At 37.0% G+C, this 23,349-nt stretch overlaps 1 protein-coding gene across 1 annotated transcript in view; it reads left to right on the top strand.

Annotated features, from left to right (window-relative positions):
* RP1 (RP1 axonemal microtubule associated) overlaps positions 1-23,349 on the top strand; it is a 375,431-nt gene that overhangs the window by 183,307 nt on the left and 168,775 nt on the right. The window contains exons 19-21 of the mRNA XM_007487226.3: positions 1,477-1,609; positions 2,671-2,822; positions 10,595-10,749. Coding sequence (XP_007487288.3) covers positions 1,477-1,609; positions 2,671-2,822; positions 10,595-10,749 — 440 coding nt within the window. The remainder of the gene's footprint in view (positions 1-1,476; positions 1,610-2,670; positions 2,823-10,594; positions 10,750-23,349) is intronic.

Genomic DNA, 23,349 nt, shown 5'->3' on the forward strand with positions numbered 1-23,349 from the left:
AACCTGTTGTGATCCTTCATTTTATCTGAAGAAAATTAGATTAGCTATCCCTCCTCAGTAGTGGATAGAGACTTTTTTCCCTTTGGGGAAGATAAGAGACTATCCACCCAAGAAGATTTTCATTTGATCTCTTCAATAACTGTAAATCCTTCTATATCAGGAAAATCCAACAGTTTGACTCCACAATCTCACTAGGGACTCAGGTCCCCAGACCACAACCCCTAAGGGGAATTTAGATTAAAATAGAAATTAGGGATTTCCTAATTTTCCCTCTACCCTAAACCTACCATTCCTAAATACTAAAAAGAATAAATAGATCTTATTAATCCAAAAGAAACTGAACTTCTTATTCATCTAATGTGCTAAGAGGATCAGGATAATATCTATCAAGAGAAGAAACCAGAAACCAGAGACTGAAGGTGATTTCCTCCTTACCTTTCAGCTCTTGATCTTGATCAAATCTCTCACCTTCCCTTGTATAGTTCTATCTAAGAGAGGAAGTCATGCTTCTTTTTATCTGTCCCCTCTCTTAGATATTTAAATCTAGTTCCTGATCCCCTGCTACTATATTACTTTTTTGGACATGGTCACCATATGGATTCATTTTGATTGATTATATTTGTTTACAAGTTTAAAAAAATATTCTCAGTTTAAATAGGGCTTGAGGTTAACAATGTTATTGTGCAGTTGTGTCTGACTCTTTGTGACCTTGAGAAGCAGAACATGCCAGTATTGTCCATGGGGTTTTCTTGGCAGAGATATTGGAGTGTCATTTTTTTTATTATTTTTTTATATTTGTCATTTCCCTGTCCAGTGGATCAAGGCAAATAGAGGTTAAGTGTCTTGTGCAGGTTCATACACCTAGTAATGTCTGAGACTGGATTTGAACAAATGTTTTCCCAATGCCAGATCCAGTGTTTTGTCCATTAAGCCACCTATAACCTACCTCCTAAGGATAATAATAGTTATTCCTTAAAAATATAGCCATTAAATATATTTTACTTTGTGCAGAAGAAAAGGAAAAGAAGTTCAGAAGGAAGTCCAGATAAGCAGGACAGTTTTAAAAGTAAAGTGTAGAATTTATTATATACTTTTTAAAAATCCAATTGGTATTTGGGTTGTAAAGAGCATCTTCTTTTTCTTATGATAATGTGGAAACACTCCCCCTTATTTGGGGGGGGGACATGGAAGGGGGAAATAGGCAGAATAATGCATATTCATACACATGGCCATCTACATTTACAGTGCCTTGAAGCCAGGTGTCTTTTTTAGGTCCCTAAGAAAACCTTGTTGGTTTTCTTGCTGTATATGACTTTTCCCCAGTGGCTGAAAGCTACCTTAGGTCATTGTAGAATAGGATCACAGGAGCATTTACTGAGGAAGGCATGATTGTATAGTACTAGAGTTTTTATCTAGAAGAAATCTTAGAAGCTTACTAAACTTGTATTTGTTTCTTTGTTTCCCCTAAAATTTCAGGTGAAAATGAAGCATTTAAAGAGTGGGAAGACCCTCAATTTTGCAGCAAACAAGTGTTTATCTAGAATCCAAGGAGATGGAGACATTGTCTGTGAGCTGCCTGTAGAAGAAGATGGAAAAGCGTTGTTTCCAAGTGCGTTATTAAACATGATCAATACCTGTGGAATGTTCAGTATTCTGTGGCTATTTTCATTGATTACAGAAATAGTTAGATGCATATTAGTTGTCTCAGTGAGGAAGATGGTTATTTCTGTTTCAAGTCAAAAGTAGTATACGGTGAGAAGTAGATGTTCCATGGATCATGCCTGGGTTACTGGCCATTCTGGGATTAGAGCTAATTAGAATTCCTGCATGTTGAACTTTATCCATTAGAAGCAGTGGTGAAGATGGGGGTTGGAGGCTATAATGATTCCAGTCATGACATGACTTTTCATACCTCAAGTGGGTCACCATGCTCTTAGGTCATTCCTTATTTGAACTAAAATCATGGTAAACTTTAAGCAGTTCATATAACAATCATATAACTCACTTTTATTGCTGTTGTTCAGTCGCTTCAGTTGAGCCCAACTCTTTGTAACCTCATTTGGATTTTTCTTGGCAAAGATACTGGAGTGGTTTGCCATGTTTTCCATTTCCTTCTCCAGCTCATTTTATGTCTGAGGAAACTGAGGCAGATAAGGCTAAGTGACTTGTCCCAGGTCATATAGGTAGGGGGTGTCTGAGGCTGTATTTGAATTTAGGTTTCCCTGAGTACTCTATCCACTAGACTACCTAATTGCCACCCTCACTTTTAGAAGATTGAAAAAAGTACCATGTTATCTATCATCTATCTGCTTATTTATTCATTCTTTTTTTAAGATGTAAATACAGTGGGCATTTTTCTTATGTAAAAAATAAAATATCCAATGTAATAAATGTAATAAGATGTCAATTAGGTTAATGATTCAGGACTTTCTTTTCTCTATACATTAATCAATATATAGAGACTTATTTATAAAGTTGTTTCTACTTATATTTTAAATTTGTTTTAATTCAGCTATATTATGAGGATTAGGGAACTTCTGATCAGGAATCTGTATACACAGTGCTTTTATAGAAGCTTGAGAATATAGACAAAGTCTCTCACACATTTTCTTCAATTTGTATGAATTACTAAGGAATTGTTTTTGTCTTCTTTCTATTTTGGCTTAATAGTAGTGAGATACCATGTTTATGTCTACACTGGCCAGTTGAAGGAAGCAGAAACCACATCTGCAGTTTATCTGTGTCTTTATGGAGAAAGAGGTGACTCTGGTGTTAGACTTTTATACAAATCAGATAAGCCAATAAAATTCCAAAGAGGTCAGGTAAGTTTATAAAACTATTTTCCTACTTTCTTAGCAATGCTTCTTAAAGAAGCCACTGTTCAAATGACAGTACTCAATGGCATTATTTGTTTTGGTTTTCTGGTTAAGGATTCTTTTAAATATAGGTTTTATTTATCATGACTTTCTAATGCACTCTATCTGAAAGGTTCTTCTTAAAAGAGCATTGGAACACACTAAACCATTAACGAATAATAGAACAAAGAAAAGAAATCCATAAAAAATTAGTGCTAATAATGAGAAAGAAGAAAAAAAAGATGAAGAAAAGGCACTAGGGAATTATAGTATGAACATGCTCAGTGAAGACTGAAAGGCACAAAAATTGTTCCAAAACTTCTAGTCTCAGAAGGATCATTTCCTGTATATTTCATTTTTAATAATAGTAGCCTTTAAAAAAAAGAAATTTGAACTGAGGAAGTTATATTATTAGTGCTTAAAACCACTTACCTTCCAATTTATTTTCTTTTATATGACCCCAAGTCATTCCTAAGTAAATTTTAAGAGATATTACAGAATGACAATCTAATAAGAAAAGATATTTATTTTCCTTTGTTTTGGGGTTGATTAAGAAAAGGCCCTGTTCATTCATGTGTGCTGAAATTGAGAACATGGATTAATCTTACCAAAGGAGTAATTTTTTAAAGGGAATGATGACTAAGTCTAGGTGAGAACCCTAGTTCTCAATATTGTGGAATCCATGAGTTATCAGGAGGGTTCAGAAAACCACCTAGCTCATTCACTTGCCTCTCAAAATAAACACAACTCTTGCTGTATTAGATTGAAGTGGAAGATGAACATTGCCTTGCATGAGACTCAAACTAATATCTATATTCTATATAAACTACATCTGAAGCAGACATCACTTATGACAAAAGTGCTGAGCTAGTCCATATCAAAATCTACAAATTACATTAATGTAACATATGCTATATGAAGATTTACAAGGTTTATAAATACACAAGTATATGTATACAGAAATATATATGCAAGTGTAGAAATGTTTATTCCTTTCCCCCCTTTTCTTATAATAATGCTTTAAATACTTATTGGTGTGTATGTGTGTGGGAGAGAATAAGCATTTATCAAGCATCTTCTATGAGCCAGACAGTTATGATAAGCACTTTACACATGTTCTCAACCACTCTATTAGGGCTATCATTATTATTTCCATTTTACAGTTGAGGAAACTGAGGCAGACAGAGGTTAAATAATTTGTCCATGGAACTAGTTAAGTGTCTAGGGTTAGATTTGAACTCAGGTATTCTGGACTCAGGGCCAAGAGTTCTCTCTCCACTGTCCCACTTGTATAATCCTACACATTTTATAGGAGGTAAACCAGAATTTGAAGAGAGAGGGACTGGCTTGGTATGAGCCTGCTAGTGTTGGACTGAGGAATCAAGCCCAAGTCTCTTGACTTCAAGTCTAGTGCTCTTTCCATTATCCCATGCTGCTGCTTTCATCTTTGCTCAAATAAAACTAGTCTCACTGAATTTTCATCTTCCCTGTTGCCCATTTATGATCTTATGGGATCCAATTTGTTATTTGGACAGGCCATCTATTGTCTTTCATCCTTGGTATATGACCTGCCCAGTGCTTTTTTACATGATATACTGCCTCCAATACATCTTTCATCCCTGACCTTCTGCAGGGCTCCTCATTTGTCAAATGGTTGCTCAGGAAGGGACCAGCACACTTGCCTCCTACCATCCCCAAATCCTATATATTTTTTATTTCTATTGCCTAGTCGTTGATGACAAGCTTCTATTCTTAATTTATTATGGACTCATATTCTGATGCATATGTCACTGTGGACAGTCCTGTTGGCATCAATCATATCTGCCCTAATCTGTAGGGGTGCCTCCCTTATTGATCAACAGGACTCAGATAGGTCTAAGACTCATTCACATACCTTTGCTTCTTCTGGTTCATTGTCCAGCCAGGCTCTTATTGTGGCTGGTGACCTGTATTCAGTTGGCCACCAGCATTTATTAAGCACGTACTACGTGTTAGGCACTGTGCTAAGCAATAGCCATACAAAGAAAGGCAAAAGATAGCCCTGCTGACCAGGAGCTCACAATCTCACGGGCAAAACTCTCAGCTGGAAAATGTGTACAAATAAGAGATATACAAATTATGAAGAAAATAATTAAGAGAAGGAAGGCAGTAGGACCAAGAGGTATTTTTAAAGGTGTCCTGTAGAAGGCAAAATTTTAAATGGGACTTGAGAGAAGTCAGGGCATCAAATAGGTAGAGAGGAGGAAATGGGCATTTCAGACATGGCGACAGAGAAGATCCCTGTAGGGGAAGTCAGGTGGCCCATCAGAAAGAGAGCCAAGACTGGAGATGGGAGTTCCTGGGTTCAATCTGACATTAGACTCTTCATAGCTGTGTGAACCTGGGAAAGTCACTTAATCCTGATTTCTTTGCCTTTACTGCTCTTCTGCCTTGAAACTGATACTTAAAATTGATTCTAAGACAGAGGGCAAGGGTTTAAAAAAAAGAGAAAATACCTGGAGATGAAAGATGGAGCCTCTTATGTGAGGAACAACTAGGAGGCCAGTGTCAGTGGATTGAAGAGGATATGGCTGGGAGGTGTAAGGTTTAAGAAGACTGGAAAGGTGGGAGGGGACTAGATAACAAAGGGCTTAGAATGCTAAACAGAAGATTTTGTATTTGAATCTGGGAGTAATAGGGAGCCATTGAAGTTTACTGAGTAGGAGGTGACCCAGGTGGACTTGTGCTTTAAGAAAATCACTGATGGCAGAATGGAAGATGAATTGGAGTGGGGAGAAACTCGAGGTAGGCAAATGCCCCAAATGCTATTACAGTAGCCAGGATGACAGGTGACCAATGCCAGCTTTACTGTGGTGGTTCTATAAAAGAATAGAAGAGAGAATATTGAAGAGATGTTTGAAAAGTAAAAAAGCCACTAGCCTTGGCATCAGATTGGATATAACGAGTAGGAGATCCTGAGAAGAGTCTGATGCCTGTGTTGCAAGTCTGGGGACCTAGGAGGATGCTACACAATAATAGGGAAATTTATTTTACTGCTTATTTATTATCTATTTTTTAACTGTTCATTAGTTGTCATAAGCCAATTATTAATTCAGACCAAAATCTTGTCACTACTATGAAAGTTGGCCAACACAGCTCACCAGCATTTATTAGATACCTACTATATGCTGGGCCCTATGCTAGGAATTGAAAGAATAGTTTTAGTACCATTTAAAGACTCATATAGGGTTTTAAAGGTCTCCCATCTAGACCATCCTTTAATTTGGAAGGATTCTCAGGGTGGTTTAGGTTTTTGCTACTACTAAGTCACCATGTTGGCTCAGTCGCCTCAGACCATCCTTTGAGAGCCAATTTTTAGAGATTCATTATGAATTCTATGTCATTTGACTAATGAAGAGTCCTTTTCCCTTTAATTAACAATGAAAAATAGTTATTATATTCAGCCATGGCATTATTTACACAAGTGTGGCTGATGTCATCAATAGGTAACCAGCCTTCATGTTTTACACATGGGAATAATCCTAAATTTGCAACTGTTAACAGTTGTACGCATGTATCTTGATTTTTAGAATGGTATAGATAGATGATCAATAGCTGTCTGCAGTGCTGGGAAGACATGTTCAAGACTTGCCTCTTATGCATACTGGCCCTGAGCAAGTCATTTAACTTCTCAATACTTCAGGAAATACTTTAAGACTTGAGTTTTCCATTGAATTACCAATGCCAGGTTGCATTGGTAGAAGGATTTTTCTCATTTGGGAGTTTCTTATTCCAATGATTTCGCATTTCTAGTTCTCTTCCTTCTTTGACTCATCCCTCCCACTTTGATTGCTCCCCTCCAGCTTAGTCTGTCGGATTCTGTTGTGTACTTTTTTGGCAGCAGCATCTTTTCCTCAGAAATCTTCCCTTTGTGTTTCTATGAAGTACTTTGTTTATCTCACTCCTTTTTGACTGACCTATTTACCCTTAAATACTATAGTGTAAGCCTGCTATAGTGTAAGGAGAGATGAAAGTATAGATTTGGTAAAAGCTTTGGACAGAATTGGTGCTAAAGGCTTGTAGAAAACAAATGGTGCTTCCATGGGTGGCAGCTTGGTGGCACCTCTTTTGAGGACTGGAATCAAGGGGGAGGAAAAGCTCTTTTGATATATGTTCATGTTTTATTTAACATATGTAATGAAAAGAAAATAGCTTGAGACCCAAGGTCATGTGCTCCCTTAAAGAAGGAAATGTAGAAAATCATTGCTGATTATCATCAGGGCTTCTCACTTCTCTCCTTCATTAAGATGTTGGTCAAGATTCTTGTGGAACAATAGCTTTTTTCAAAAAAGGAAAACTCTTTTATCTTCTTTCTTAGAATCAATCCTGTGTATTGGTTCCAAGGCAGAAAAGATCATTAAGAGCTAGGCAATGGAGGTTAAGTGACTTGCTCAGGATCATTCAGGCAGGAAGTGTCTGAGGCCAGATTTGAACACAGGAACTCTAGTGTCTGGGCCTGGCTCTCAATCCAGTGAGCCACTAGCTGTCCCTGGACCAATAGCTTTCTAGAAATATTTACTTGGTGCTTCTGAAGTATGTGTATAATTTTTGGCTACAAAGTGATCAAGTGGATGGCATTGATAGACCTAACTTCCAGCAGTGGATAATTCAATTAAGCTCATTTAGAGAGAGCATTAGTAACTTTGGCCTACCAAAGCTAGTTTGTCTCCATAAATCAGCAGTAGTTTTTGAGAGCAGTTAACCTCATCCAAAGAGAACAGAACTAATTTAGTGACTCAGTATCATCCTATCAGATTTATTCAATGGCAACAGCTGAGTGAAACATAACAGCATCTATCAATAGTTAAATTTGTGGCAAACACAAGATAAAATAATTTTAATTCAGTCTTTAAAGTCGAGGACACTTAGAAATTTGGCTGCTTTTGTTGGGTTAGTTTTGGAGCTCAAACAAATCTTTAAACTGTCCAGATTCTATACATCCCCAGAAGCACTTGGTAACAATTTCCTGGGGCTACTATTTGTGTTTCCAGGACCCCCACTATGGCAATGAAAGGGAACAAGGAGAGGGTATAGTTAGCCTGCTGGAATCATAAATGAACACTATTGTTAATAAAATTGCTTGAGACAACCTGCCACCTTGTTGATACTGACTCCTTCCCTTTATAGTGTATTTTTCTTCATTCTGTATAGACTTCTCTAGTTTTAGGCCATCAAATTCCATTTTTTTTTCTTTTCTGCCTAGCTGTTTGACTTTATTACCCTTTTAACTCTGGGTCATAACATCCAGTTTGCTCTGGAAGTGGATGTTCTTTTGTATCCATCCTTCTCTCCACAGCCACTCTCCTAATTCAGACCCTCTTTTACTTTCACTTGCATTATTGGACAACTCTAATTCCAATCCATTCTTCAATTCATCCTTCACATAGTTTCCAAAATTATTTTCCCAAGGCAGAGGAAAGATCAATATATTTGAAGTCAGAAGCACTGACTCATGAGTTCACGAGTCATGAACTCATCAACTGATGAGTTTAAATCCCATCTCTGATGCTTATTGTGTGACCTTGGTCAAATGATTTCACCTTTTGCAGTTTCAGTTTCCTCATCTATAAAATGAGGGGATTGTACAAGGTACCACTGAATGTCTTCAAATTTTAAATCTGTGATTCTATGGTTCTACAAATGCTTGTGGATCTTTGCTAATTCTGGAAGGACAAGAGTGATGAGGCAAGTATTTTTGTGAGTCAGAGTAAATAAAGGTAGAGGCCAAGGTAGATGGTTACTAAGATCATTGAAAGACCTTTTGCATTTGACGATCAATAAAAAAGTTCCAGGAATGGCCTTATAATATTCCAAAGTAGACAACATGAGAATCAGAACTCATTGTGCTTCCTGAATTGGTAGAGGCTTTCTTCTGATGCAATTCCACCAAGTCATGGGGGTTAAAGCTCCAAAGAGGTATTCTGGGGCGGGGGGACTTGTTTCTAAAATTGAGGTAATCCATGAAATAAGAGACAAACCATTTTCCTAGAAGATCTGATACTAGGCTTAGAATCAGGATGACCTGAGCATGCCTTGGACATTTAAGATCTGGCAATCCAGGGCAAATAACTCAACCTTTCTGTGTCTTGTTTTTTAGATGTAAAATGAATGGTTCATTTGTGTCTGATTCTTTGCAAGATTTTCTTAGGACAGATATCATAGTGGTTTACCATTTCCTTCTCTTAGCTCATTTGACAGATGAGGAAACTGAGGCAAACAAGGTTAAGCAACTTGTCTAGGGTCACACAGCTAGTAAGTATCTGAGGCCAGATTTGAGCTCAAGAATATGAGTCTCCCTGACTTCAGACTCAGCACTCTATCCACTGTATCTCTTAGCTATACCACATAAAATGATGGGTTCGGATTTAAGGGCCTCCATTCTATCTTTATATCTATGCTTTTGTAATCCTAGCACTTCCTTTTTGGAATTCTACACAAAAAATTATGGAAAAGTATCCTTATTCTAAGCCAGAGAGTGACCCAAGTCCTTGACACAAATAATACACAAATAAGAGAATTGGCATCCAAATAATACACATTTAAACCATGGTTCCCTCAAACTGTAATTTTAGGCAAAATTGTACCCATTGGCTAAATAGGGATTATAACCACACTTGGGTCCTTGCGTTATTCTGAATATATAATAAGATGATGTAAGTAAAACCCTTTTTGCACCTTAAAGCTCTCCTGTATGTTAATGTGAACTATTATACCTGACACCAAGGCTGGTCTTGCTTTGCTGCCCTTCTTTAATGCTATAACTAATACATTATAGCTTCTCAGGAATGATCTTATAGAAAAAGAATTCTTGATAATAGCCCTCACACATCAAGCCTTAGTAGCTACAATGATGAAGTTCATGCACACACACACACACACACACACACACACACACACACACACACGTAAGATATGCTTCTAATACCTAAAATGTTCAAGCACCAATCGCAAGTTTTGATGACTGTCTAAAGAAGGATTTCCTGGACCTTTTTCCTAGGAGTAATTTTAGGATATCCATTTTTTTTTTTGGTCAGGACATTATGAGGAATAAGGGTATGAGAGAATTTTTTCTATTAAAAAAGCCAGGATAATGCTTACTTTAGATCCTCATAATTCTATGTGCGACCTCTGCAGCAATGTCTGTGGATTTTTGGTGAGTCTTTGATCTCACTTAAGATTGAAGATGGAAGTATCCTTTCTGTATAGGAAGCTGAAGGATTCCTATAGGTTTGCTTACAGTGAGAAGAGTGAGGTTCCTTTTTCAAAAAAATCCCACATCCTTTGGCTGGTATTTTTAATGGAAATTGAATTATGTATTTGCTCTTCATTAGGTCAGATTGAAGTCAGCCTGACCAATTCTAATAAGTTACTTATCCCCTTTTAAAACTTTTTTTTTTTTTGGCTAAAGTGAGTCAGGATTATAAAAAAGGGAGAAGCCACATATGGTCTTCTTCATTCTAGCTCTTACACACTGAATAGGAAAAATGGGACTACACCTAGCCAAACAAGCAAATAAATAAATTAGCAAGGAAATAAATAAATATTGTATGTAATCATATTTAATAAATGAAAATGTAATTTGTTCATTTTTCTCTTATTTCCTTTTTGTGTTCCTTGGGCTATTGTTATTGTTTGCCTTTGTTATGTGCTTGATCTTAGTTTTTTTTCTGGAGGATTTTTTTTTTGCCCCTCTTCCCCAGATTGATAAGTTTCAAGTGGAAGCTGTATCCCTTGGGAAGCTTCAGAAGGCTCTGTTGCTCTGCAAGGCCACTGACCAATCAGAGTACTGGTATTGTGAGAAAGTTATCATCAGGGAACCAATGAAGGAATCAGAGTCCATATTCAACTGTGAAAGGTAAGATTTACCCTTTAGTGCTATTTTTAATCTTTCTCTTCTGATAGGAAGGAATATGGATTCCCTTTCAATAATTACCTGATCATCAAATTAAATGATCAGTGATAATATTAAATCATTTAGAAAATTTCAAAGATATTTCCCCACCTTAAAAATCCAACATAGTTCTGTAGATTTTTGTCAACTATGAGATGAATCTAACTCTAAGAGAATAATATATGGCATCTTCTAAACAAATACTGAGTATAAATCACAGAAGTAAGTTTTTTAATCACAACCATTAGAAAAGTGAGTGGACTCAGACTTTAAAATAGAATTGTCCTGTTGGTATTTTCAAAAGAGGCAATTAGCAGGAAGGAATGGGACCAAGATATGCAGATAGTATACTTGGAAAAAGTCAGGCAAATAGATCCAATAAACAAGGGCAGTAACAACTTAAAGACCAAACAGGAATTTGTCAATGAAGAATGTATTAAATGGGGCAATGTAACCAGAACTAAAGGAACTGCATTATGAAAGATTTGAAAACAAGATGATCAAACCCAGATATTTAAGATAATGCATTCTGATTAAGATATGTTGAGTTTGAGATGCCTATAGGACATCTAGTTTGAAGTGTTTAATACACATGACCCCAGAAGAAACATAAGAGCTGGATATATAGATCTTGAAGTCATCTGCATAAAAAAATTAAAGCTATGGCAATTAATGAGACAACTGAGATCATAGAGAGGAAAAGAGCATGTAAGACATAGCCTTAGTGTGGCTTCATTTAAGGGACATGAGGTGAATGATGATCTATGGAAGGATATTAAGAAGGAATGTTAGGTAAAAGAAAAGCCAAGAAAGAACTGTCACAAAAACCCAGCTAAGAGTCAGCATTCAGGAGGCAAGGGTGATCAACAGCATCAAAGGCTGCTGAGATGTGAAGAATGAGGAAGAACTGAGAAAAGCCAGCACAATATTTAGCAATTACGAAATCATTGATAACTTTCAGTAAATGGAAGTCAAAAGTCAGTAAAGGGTTAATAAATGAGAGGCCAGAAAATGAAATTCTTCCCCTCCCCCCAGGTTTAGGTATGAAATGGATATACATTAGATAGGACCAAAAGAATATTTTTTAAGAATGGAGAGACCTGGATTTTGTAGGCAGTAGAGATTCAAATCAGAAGATGGGGAGAAATAGAAAATGAGAGAAAGAAGTGATAATAGTGGGGACATTTTGTGGGAGAAACAGAAGGTCATGTGATCAAAAGTATAGATATGAAGGTGACATTGACAGGGAGATGATACTAGAATAAAGGAGAAAAGAATGTGAAATTAAGTCACGGGGTTTTATTTTGTGGAGTAAGAAATAAAAGAGATTTAAATGACAAATGTTCTTTTTTTTCTCAGTTTGAGAAAGGGCCCTTGGTTTGGGGGAGAGAGATACAGACAAACAAAAAAAGAGACAGACAGATGGGCGGGGGTGGGGGGGAAAGGAGCAGAGACAGAGACAGAGGCAGAGAGAGAGTACATGTTTGTAGGTCAAGGTAGTAGAGTGTGGAAATTTTGAGGAAAAAATGGGAACAACCTTTTTGGAAAGTATGATAAAGAATCTACTGCAAGTCTTGCTATAATTAGGACACCTTTGACTTCAGATAACACATTTGTAATGCACACATGAGTCAGTTACCTGACTTCCTCCAGTTATCTTTGGTATTAGAGGAGTTTGAGTGAGAAGATGGATGTTGGGTGTAAGTCTGGGGTTTGGAAAAGCATGAGCAGTAATGGAAAAAAGAGCAAGGGATATTTGAATTAAGATGCTGGTGTCTCCATCAATCCACTGGAAACAAATAAAATTTGAAAACCCAAGATGTTTGGCCTTTTCTATTAGCTGTCTATGGTTAGAGGGAATGAATGGGTTGTCTAGGTGGTAGCAGTGGGCATAGATATGAAAGGACCAGGCCTAGGGATTGGGTGCTCCAGCTGATTTGGACTTTACTTTGGAATTTGGAAGACTGAGTCTGTCAAGAGTGTCAAGTCCTAGTCAATGACTACATGGCATTTTCAGCTACCTTGGATCCTTGCATTGCTTGCAGAATGTGCTGTTCCATTTTCAGCAGGTAGGCATAGCCAAAGGATTATATCAACCAGCACAGGAGCTACCATCTGAATGGGACAAGTAATCATGCCCATCACATTAGCTTAGAGCCTGAGAGTCTTCAGAGAGGCTCAAGACAGAGCAGACATCCAGAAGTTGATGGACATATTTCAGGACCTGAGGGCTGAATATGTAGAACTCTGGTTTCAAAATTGGAAGGTTAACATGAATATCTTCATTGATGGAGTGAATAAATGATTCAGTTCTTTGTCCCTGCATGAGGTTGACTTGAGAGCTTGGGATAGGCATGATTTTTTCCTTTTTGGCTTCACAAAAGGATTCATGCAATTTCTGACTCTCTTCAAGCAGAGACTATTAGAGAGGAAGTATTTTTAAAGGTTGACAAATAAGGAAAAGCAGGTACCTCAACATATTCTTGATTTCCAGCTACCTTCTCTAGATAATTCATGGAATTTCCCCTTGGATGAAAGTAAGATTTATCTTAGCATCAAAATGAGTGATTTCTTCCCTTTGATATCTCACTATGAGGGAAGAAATAATTTATTTTGAATATTTTGGTATCTTTTAATCTGCATAAATTTTCTGAATTCCTTTTGCTCTCTGCTTGGATAAATAGGTTTTTTCACTATTCACTATTTGTGATGGTCTTTTGGTAATAAGTATTTGGTGGGCCTGGGCCACATCTTTGTCTATACGTTTTTCTTTAAGAAAGGACAAACTAGAAAGCAGCTTGGATTAAAAAGAAATCCCATCATTTGTCTAGATGAGAAATATAGGAGGATAGATATAATTCTAGTTTGTTGCTGTCTCTTAAAGGAAAACAGGACCAGTCTTATGGAGTCTTAACCTGCTTTCCCTCCAGGAAGGAATCGAAGCCTTCCTTGGAGAGACGTGGGTAAGAATCCTGAAGTATGTACTAAGCCTTCCTGCAAACTACACCTAGACAAACCCATGTTAACATACACATATTCTATATGTGTACCTCCTAAATCTTACATATGTATTTCTAGAGGGAGGACTGAGAAGGAAAGAGAGGAAAGAGTTCTTTAAGAATATTTCTTGGGGGGAGGGCAGCTGGGTGACTCAGTGGATTGAGATCCAGACCTAGAAATGGGAGGTCCTAGGTTCAAATCTGGCCTCAGACACTTCCCAGCTGTGTGACCCTGGGCAAGTCACTTAATCCCCATTATCTAGCCCTTACCACTCTTTGGTCTTGAAACCAATACACAGTATTGGAGGTTTAATGGAAGGTAAGGGTTAAAAAAAAAAAAGAATTTTTCTTGGTCCTACCCTTTGCTCAAAGGCTTTTGTTTCCTATTGGCAGAAAAGTTCCATGAAGCTGATGCAGCATTTAGGGTACAATGGCACCACTGTGACCTGCAGAAGCATGACCAGATAATTAGTCACTCACAATTAGTGAGTTCATTTGCTTTTAAGGACATCAAGCTCTAGGGTATCTGGATGATTCAGCAGAAAGATGTTTGTGGTTTAGACAAGTATGGAGAGAATTGTTACCTTTAGTGATCAAATAAGATAATATTTGTAAAAAGTGATTCACACAGTGCCTGACCCATTGTAGGTACTCCATAAATACTTATTCCCTTCCTTTTATTTTCCCTTGTCTGCAAAGCTCCCTGTTCTCTGAACTCTTACTGTAGCATTGCCCAGTGGTTCCAAAGGTCTCTAGAAATCTTTTCATTTTCTTAAAGCAGATTCTTTCCATGTAATAGTATTAGCATCATGAACTACTAGTGGAAGTTTAGGGTAGGCAGGGCTAGGCAGGCTTCCTATTCCTTACCCTAGTTCTAAGCCAGGTGCATTTCAACCTGTCTCTCTTGAATATTTCTTCTACCCATAAACATTACAACTCCCCAAGGCTGGGCTGATTCTGGAATTAGGTAATGAAACACTATTAGACTCTGGCAATGTCTGGTTGTATTCTGATGACACTGAGGGAATAACTAACAGAGTTCATTTTTCTTGTGTCAAAAGAGTTAAATCACTGGTGTTCAGGAGAATTTTCTCAATATCAAGCTACCTCCATCCTCAAAGCTAGTATTTCTGCTCCCTGAAAGGGAGTTTTGAGCTCCTCTTTTCTCTCCTTGCCAGATCCACCACTTCTGCCTTTGGAATCCCTCTCCTCATTTTGAAGGTTGGAGAAGATGTGTTCATGGAATTCTCTGTTGGAATTCAGAATGCATTTTCCAGTAGAAAAAAGGATATTCTATATATGTATATTTAAAATTTCTGTGAATATTTTGCTTAGGATGGTATACATCCTAGATTTGAAAGACACTTAAAAGATTATAAACCTGTGGAATCAGTGGAATAGATGCCATCATTATGTAGTGGAAAGAGCATTGATTTTGGAACCAGAGAACCTGGGTTTGAATCCTACCTCTGACACTATCTGTGTGACTTGGGAGAAGTCATTTGACATCCCTGGACCTCAATTTCCTCATCTGTAAAATGAAGGTGTTGGATTAGAAGTTTTCTGAGGTCCCTTCCAACTGTAGACTCTAATAATCTTTTGATCTTCTGAGTTCCAACCTCAGATACCCTCTAGTTCTATTCATATTTGACCAAAAATCTGATCTATAAGATTCCCAACAAATGATACTGTCCATCCTATCCTCAAAGAGCTCCAGGAAGGTAAACCACTGTTTTACAAGCTGGCTTATCCCACATTGAATAGTTTTGATTGTTTGGAATTTTTTCTTTTCATTGAACCTAATTCTGATTCTCTAGGACCAAGTAGAACAAATCTTATCCCTCTTAAAATACTTGAAAAGAACTATCATTCCTCCTTCTCTCCAGTTTTCTTTTTTCCTAAGTTAAATATTTTCATTTCCTTACAGGATTCTTCATGTGCCATGACTACATTGCTTTTTACCATCCTGCTTATCTTCCTCTAGCTATTTTCCAAATTATCAATACACTTCCTGAAATGTAGTATCTAGAAATGAATATAATACTCCAGGATTGGGTATCAGTATAGTAGTATACAAAGGGACCATCATCCTTCTAGCCTTGGGTACTATTCCTCTCCTAATCTAAGCTAAGTTTACATCAGATTTCTTAGTTTTCATTTCACATGGTTAGCTCACATTGAGTTTGCATTCTACCAAAAAACATGGATCAACTTTGATCCAGCCATGATCCATCCAACTTATACTTGGGAGTGATTTCTTTAAACCCAAGTATAAAATTTTACATATATCCTGGTTAAATTTTATCCGTCTGTAATTGGCCCAGTGTTTTAGGTAGACAAGACCTTTTGGGATCTTGACTAATATGTGATGTAATTTATTCCTTCTAGTTTTGCATCACCAGCAAATTTAATAAGTGTATTACTTAGATCAATCTCAAATCCATCAATAAAATTGATAAATAGCAAAATCTACATCAATCTCCATAGACAACTACCACTTTTTTCTGCCTTAATGGAATTACTTCTTTATATTTTCAGAATTCATTTCTGAGAGCTTTCTTGTGGCATTTTAGTGTATATGCATTCCTACCTATTTTTTTTTACATGAACTCTTTGAAATTACTTCCCTCAAATAAGAAGCCCACATTGATTATTTCTGGATTTTCTACTTTTTTTAATTATGAGTTCTAAAAGAGAATGGTTTATTCCCACAGGGTTCCACTTATTTTACTTTAATGTACTTCCTTCCTGTTGGTCAGAATTTAGTTTCCCTCATTGCCTCCTCTATTTTTCAAAGGACAAAATTATTATTAAGTAAACTACCCTCCTGTTCCCATTTTTTAAACATTTCTGTTTTTGAAAGAGACAAAGCATTAGCAGATATCTAGATAATATAAGGCTCCTATTAGTAACCAAAACAGCTGACATCTACATGCTACTCTAAAGTTTACAAATCATGTTATATACTTACCTCATTTAATCAGTGCACCAAGGCTGAGTAACACTCGTGAAGCCAATTTTGCTTCCTAGTAGTATTAGAATGTTTATTCACCTTGCTTGTTGCCTATATTTGGTGCTTTTTGTGTCTAGACAGCTAAAGATGTGGATTTTATTACTAGCTACTTTCTTGATTTATAACTTGTGAATTATGCATTTTCTTCTTTTTTATTCTAATTTCTTTATATAATATCTAGCTTGGTATTTATAAAAGCAAGTTTTCCCTTCTTTCCTTTTCATTTGCAATTTCTTTTTATTAGATTTACAAGGTTCACAGCAGAAGAATATTCATACTTATTATATTCCCAAGAGTCCATCATTACTAAATTGCAACTGAAGTTGAGAAATCCAAATCTTGTTCTTGGATACCATTTTCTTAACCATATATCCACTTAAAAATATGCTTTTCTGTCCTAAAGTCCTTGTCTGATGTCCACCTGATGCTACCTTTGGAAGATTCATATATGGTTGATGTACAAACATCTACTGCCACTTTTTAAAAGTTGTTTATTTTTTTCAATTACATGTATAAAAAATTTTTGACAGTTGTTTTCTGACATTTTAGGATTCAGATTTTCTCCCTTTCTCCCTCCTACACCCTTCCATCTGAGGAGTAAATAGTCTAAGTTATGCTAGTACCTTAATGCAATGCATATTTCAATATTGTTCATATCATGATAGAAGACATATCATTCATACAATAAATATATTATGAAGGAAATAAAGCGTAAGATGGCATGCTTTGATCTGCATTATATGGTCAATTTTTGTGAAGGTGCCATGTGCATTCCTTTACATTCCCATTCAACTTTCTCCAGAGGTCTATCACATCAAACTTTTCTAAAGTTCTATTTACCTTCTTTAACTTCTTTCTTATTTCCTCTTTTTGGTTGCATTATCTACTTCTGAGAAGGGAAGTTTGAGTTTCCCTCATTAATAACATTTTACTATGTATTTCCTCTAATGACTCATGTATAATTGAAAATATTGCCCTAAAAAAGAACTATATTTCCCCAGGAGTCCACTGACTTCCTATCATTACGTACTTCCTATAGACAGGCAATACATATTCAGAGGGTAGTCCTGCTCAGGCTTTTTTGGCATGATGCAGGGAACACGGTGGTGGTGGTAAGCTAAGTGCAGAGATTTTGAAATGGCTAATCAACTATGGGCACATGGTCTTTATTTTTGTATCTTCTTTATTCCTTGATTTCTAATGATCATTTAATAAACCTCCTAAAAGATAATATTTTTTCTATTAAGATTTAATTTTAAAATTTACAGTTGGCAACCAGAAGGGATGAGAAAAACTCTCATTTTTTAAAAAACAGCCTAGATAAAATTTTAAGCCACGTTTCTCCTGCCAAGACTTTTTGCCCACCCACCCACAGACTCTGAGAGGGCTCCAAACTCTCTACCTGAGCTGCTGCCCTGCTCCTGCCAGTTTTTATGTTTGTTTGTTTGTTTGTTCTTTTTGTCTTGTCTTTCTCCCTATGGGCTTTGCCATTTTTAGTTTGAGAACTCTTGCACTTGTCCTGCGTTCATGTTCCTTGTTCCTTGCTGCTGCCTCTGGAGTTGCTGATATTGCTTCTTCCAGCCCCCATTCCCCAGCAATCTTCTTCCTGATCTCCTGGCTCCATTCCTAAATGCCTAAATGCCTCTGCCTTGTGGCTGTTGATGATCCTGCTGGGCTGCTGATTGTTGCCACCAAGAATCTAGGAGTCCTTGGACCTGCTCTCCTGGGCAGATGGTAAAAAAATAACTAAAACCAGGGTGTAGTTTTCCTTAGGCAACTAACTCTCTCTGGGGAAACTAGCGTTTTATCTCAGGGGGGACTGGGAGAATGTTTTACTCTTCTAAACAGGAAGTTGATTACAAGCATGGTGTACTCTATGAAAGAGCAGTAACTTGACTATTTCAAACAGTTTATGCTATTCATGAGTGCGCTGATCCTTTTACTTATCTTGCCTGAGATTCAGGGGATAAATTCATCTCCCTGCAACTCTTTGACATTTGCGCTTGCCCAATTTGAGATTCCTACAACCCATGTTCTCCCTTGCTATGGGAGATCCAAGAGTGCTGACAATCGGAATCTGAATGGATAGAAAAAAGACTTTTAAAGAGTCTGGAGATAAAATTTCAAGCTTTTTCACATCCCATTTTTTATGAAAGTCACTGTATTTATTGTATTTTGCTGATTGTTTAGTTTAAGATTTAATTTTGTTGTTTTAAATTTATACATTAATGTATTCAATACTATTCTGTTATACTGAAGCAGTTTAATCAATTGTGTTTTAACTACTATTATATTCTGTTGCTTTTTCCCTATGACTACTGAACAAAGTATTGTAAAAGCCCATAAACATTTTTATTCTATTTTGGCTTTGTAAATTGTCATATAGACGATGGATGGACATTATCAAAACTGGTTACAATTATATAACAACCTTTGGAAAATTTAATGAGCTAAATATCTTAAATTGATTTTAAGGGGTTTTTAGACATGATTACATTTTTTTTTCAGTAACTCTGACTGATCATTTTGCCTGCCTCTGAGTTATTTGGAACAAGAGGTAAAGAGTCATTTTAGTAGTTGAAGTAAAGCACTATTATAATCTGCACTTTCCACATTTGTAAAAATGTGAATGGATGGGACATTATAGTCTCATACCAAAGGAGCTGGGAAGTTGATCCCAGGGCATGGTACCCCTGGATGGCTGCCAAGAGAGGCATCTCTCATTTATAACTTCTCAGCTCATTTTACCCTTTCACCAGAATGCTCTAGATCCTTGGTGACATTTTTATATCCAACATCAACAGTACAGAGATTTGTTTTTTTCTAGTCTCCTTTGCCTCACTTTTGTTTTTAAACATTATTTTATTTGGTCATTTCCAAACATTATTCATTGGAAACAAAGATCATTTTCTTTTCCTCCCCCCCCCCCCCTCTCTCATAGCTGACGCATGATTCCACTGGGTATCACATGTGTTCTTGATTCAAACCCATTTCTGTGTTGTTGGTATTTGCATTAGAGTGTTCATTTATAGTTTCTCCTCAGTCATATCCCCTCCACCCCTGTAGTCAAGCAGTTGCTTTTCCTCGGTGTTTTTACTCCCAGAGTTTATCCTCTGCTTGTGGATAGTGTTTTTTAGATCCCTGCGGATTGTTCAGGGACATTTCATTGACCCTAATGGAGAAGTCCATTAGCTTCAATTGTACCACAGTGTATCAGTCTCTGCATATAATGATTTCCTGGTTCTGCTCCTTTCGCTCTGCATCACTTCCTGGAGGTTGTTCCAGACTCCATGGAATTCCTCCACTTTATTATTCCTTTTAGCACAATAGTATTTCATTGCCAACATACACCACAATTTGTTCAGCCATTCCCCAATTGAAGGGCATCCCCTCATTTTCCAATTTTTGGCCACCACAAAGAGTGCAGCTATGAATATTCTCGTACAAGTCTTTTTCCTTATTATCTCTTTGGGGTAGAAGTCCAGCAGTGCTATGGCTGGATCAAAGGGCAGACAGTCTTTTATCGCCCTTTGGGCATAGTTCCAAATTGCCCTCCAGAATGGTTGGATCAATTCACAACTCCACCAGCAATGAATTAGTGTCCCTACCTTGCCGCATCCCCTCCAGCATTCATTACTTTCCATAGCTGTCATGTTAGCCAATCTGCTGGGTGTGAGGTGATACCTCAGAGTTGTTTTGATTTGCATCTCTCTGATTATAAGAGATGTAGAGCACTTTTTCATGTGCTTATTAATAGTTTTGATTTCTTTGGCTGAGAACTGCCTATTCATGTCCCTTACCCATTTATCAATTGGAGAATGGCTTGATTTTTTGTACAATTGAATTAGCTCTTTGTAAATTTGAGTAATTAAACCTTTGTCAGAGGTTTTATGAAGATTGTTTCCCAATTTGTTGCTTTCCTTCTGATTTTAGTTATATTGGTTTTGTTTGTACAAAATCTTTTTAATTTGATGTTTTCTAAATTATTTATTTTGCATTTTGTGACTCTTTCTAAGTCTTGCTTGGTTTTAAAATCTTTCCCCTCCCAAAGGTCTGACATGTATACTATTCTGTGTTCACCTAATTTTCTTATAGTTTCCTTCTTTATGTTCAAGTCATTCACCCATTTTGAATTTATCTTGGTGTAGGGTGTGAGGTGTTGATCTAAACATAATCTTTCCCACACTGTCCTCCAATTTTCCCAGCAGTTTTTATGAAATAGTGTATTTTTGTCCCAAAAGCTGGGTTCTTTGGGTTTGTCGTATACTGTCCTGCTGAGGTCACTTACTCAGAGTCTATTCCACTGATCCTCCTTTCTGTCTCTTAGCCAGTATCAAATTGTTTTGATGACCGCTGAGATCTGGGACTGCAAGGCCCCCTTCCTTTGTATTTTTTTTCATTGTTTTCCTGGATATCTTTGATCCTCTGTTCTTCCAAATGAACTTTGTTATGCTTTTTTCTAAATCAGTAAAAAAAATTTTGGGGAGTTCAATGGGTATGGCAGTAAATAGATAAATGGGTTTGGGTAGGATAGTCATTTTTATTATATTGGCCTGTCCTACCAATGAGCAGTTAATGTTTTTCCAATTGTTCAAGTCTAGTTTTAGTTGTGTGGAGAGTGTTTTTTAGTTGTGTTCATATAGTTCCTATGTTTGTCTCAGGAGATAGATTCCAAAGTATTTTATTTTGTCTAAGGTGAGTTTGAATGGGGTTTCGAATAGTGATGCCCAGGTCTAGATCCATCACAGCATGTCGTAATACTTGGGTGAAGCATAGGTTGAATAGTACCAGAGCAAGGACACAGCCTTGTTTCACGCCATTGGAGATGTTCAGGAAGTCCTTGACAGAGCCAACTCCACCAGCATCGAAGTCATAGTCCTCAAAATCCAGCTACGATGGTCTGGACACGTCATCCGCATGGACCCACAGTGAATACCAAGACAGGTATTCTATAGTGAACTGTCAGCTGGACTCAGGAAACAAGGCCGACCAAAGAAAAGATACAAGGATCAGCTAAAGTCAAACTTGAAGTGGGCTGGCATGACACCAAAACAACTGGAACTCGCTGCCTCTGTCAGAAGCAGCTGGCGAACCCACATTAACCATGCCGCCACCACCTTTGAAGATGAGCGACATCGACGACTTGTCACTGCGCGTGAACACCACCAGGCCATAACCACACCTCCTGTAACAACTGGCGTCCCATGCCCCATGTGCCACAAACTCTGTGCCTCAGTCTTTGCACTTCAAAGCCACGTGAGGGTACATCAATAGATGATAATGCACAAAGACAATTGTCATTCTCAGTAACCGAGAGACTACCACTATGAGGACCTGTTAGAAATTTATTTTTCTTTTACTTAGAATTTTTACACATAAGACTTTGATAATTTATATTTCATCCAGAAGTTTTATCTTTTATTTGGATTTTCTTGATGTTTTGATTTCTCTTGCCAATTTATTCACATACCTCATAACTCAGCCATGCATTCCTAAGTGATCCCTGTGTTTATCACCACCCTCTTCAGGGGGGAATGTGTTATTATTATTCTAAAGTGCAAAGTTTAATTTTTTTTTTGAGAGTAATTTTAGGTTAAGATGCATGCTACCTTTTCGAATCCAGAAAGTAAAGTATTTGGAGAAGGCACTATAAAGATGCCTACACAGAAAAATCCAGAAGATCCAGAGTGAACTTTGGGTTATGATGATTTGAACTGTGTGGGGTTGAATGCATTTGTTTTGTATGTATACTCTCATGCGGAAGGGTCCTGACCCCTGACTGGCTTTTTGTCCATGCTTCTAGAAATCACTTGTTTTTTTCCTTCCCCTTTTATCCCCAAATTACTGTAATTTAAAAGTTGATTATGTTAAATAATCAAATTGAGGAGTCTAGCCTCCCCCCCCCCCCAATTAATCATCATGGGGGAATGTATAATTGAAAATCTGTTACTCTAAAAAAGAACTACATTTCCTGGGAGCCCGATGGCTTCTTTTCATTATATACTTCCTGTAGACAAAGATAACTATTCAGAGGGCAGTCCTGCTCCGCCTTTTTTGGCATGATGCAGGGAACACGGTGGTGATGGTAAGCTAAATGCGGGGATTTTGAAATGGCTAATTAGCCATGGGCATGTGGTCTTTATTTTTGCATCCTCTTTATTCCTTGATTTCTAATGTTCATTTAATAAACCTCCTAAAATATAATATTTTTTCTATTAAGATTTAATTTTAAATTTTACACTCATTTAACTTTTCCATTTGGAATCTGGATGCTATACTATTTGGTAAATAAATGCTTAGTATTATATATATTTTTTCATTTGCTATGGTGCCTTTTATCATGATGTAATTGTAATCTTTATCTCTTAATTAAATTGATCTTTCCTTTTGCTTTGTCTGAGATCAGATTGCTACTCACCTACTTTTTTACTTTAGTAGGCATAGTACTGTTAAAGCCCCTACTTTAACTATGTGTGTGTCTTTCTGCTTTAAATGTGCTTCTTGTAGATAAGATATTGTGGTATTCTGTTTTTCAGTCATATTCATGGCTAG

The sequence above is a fragment of the Monodelphis domestica genome, chromosome 3 (assembly GCF_027887165.1).
Source record: "Monodelphis domestica isolate mMonDom1 chromosome 3, mMonDom1.pri, whole genome shotgun sequence".
Taxonomy (NCBI): Eukaryota; Metazoa; Chordata; class Mammalia; order Didelphimorphia; family Didelphidae; genus Monodelphis; species Monodelphis domestica.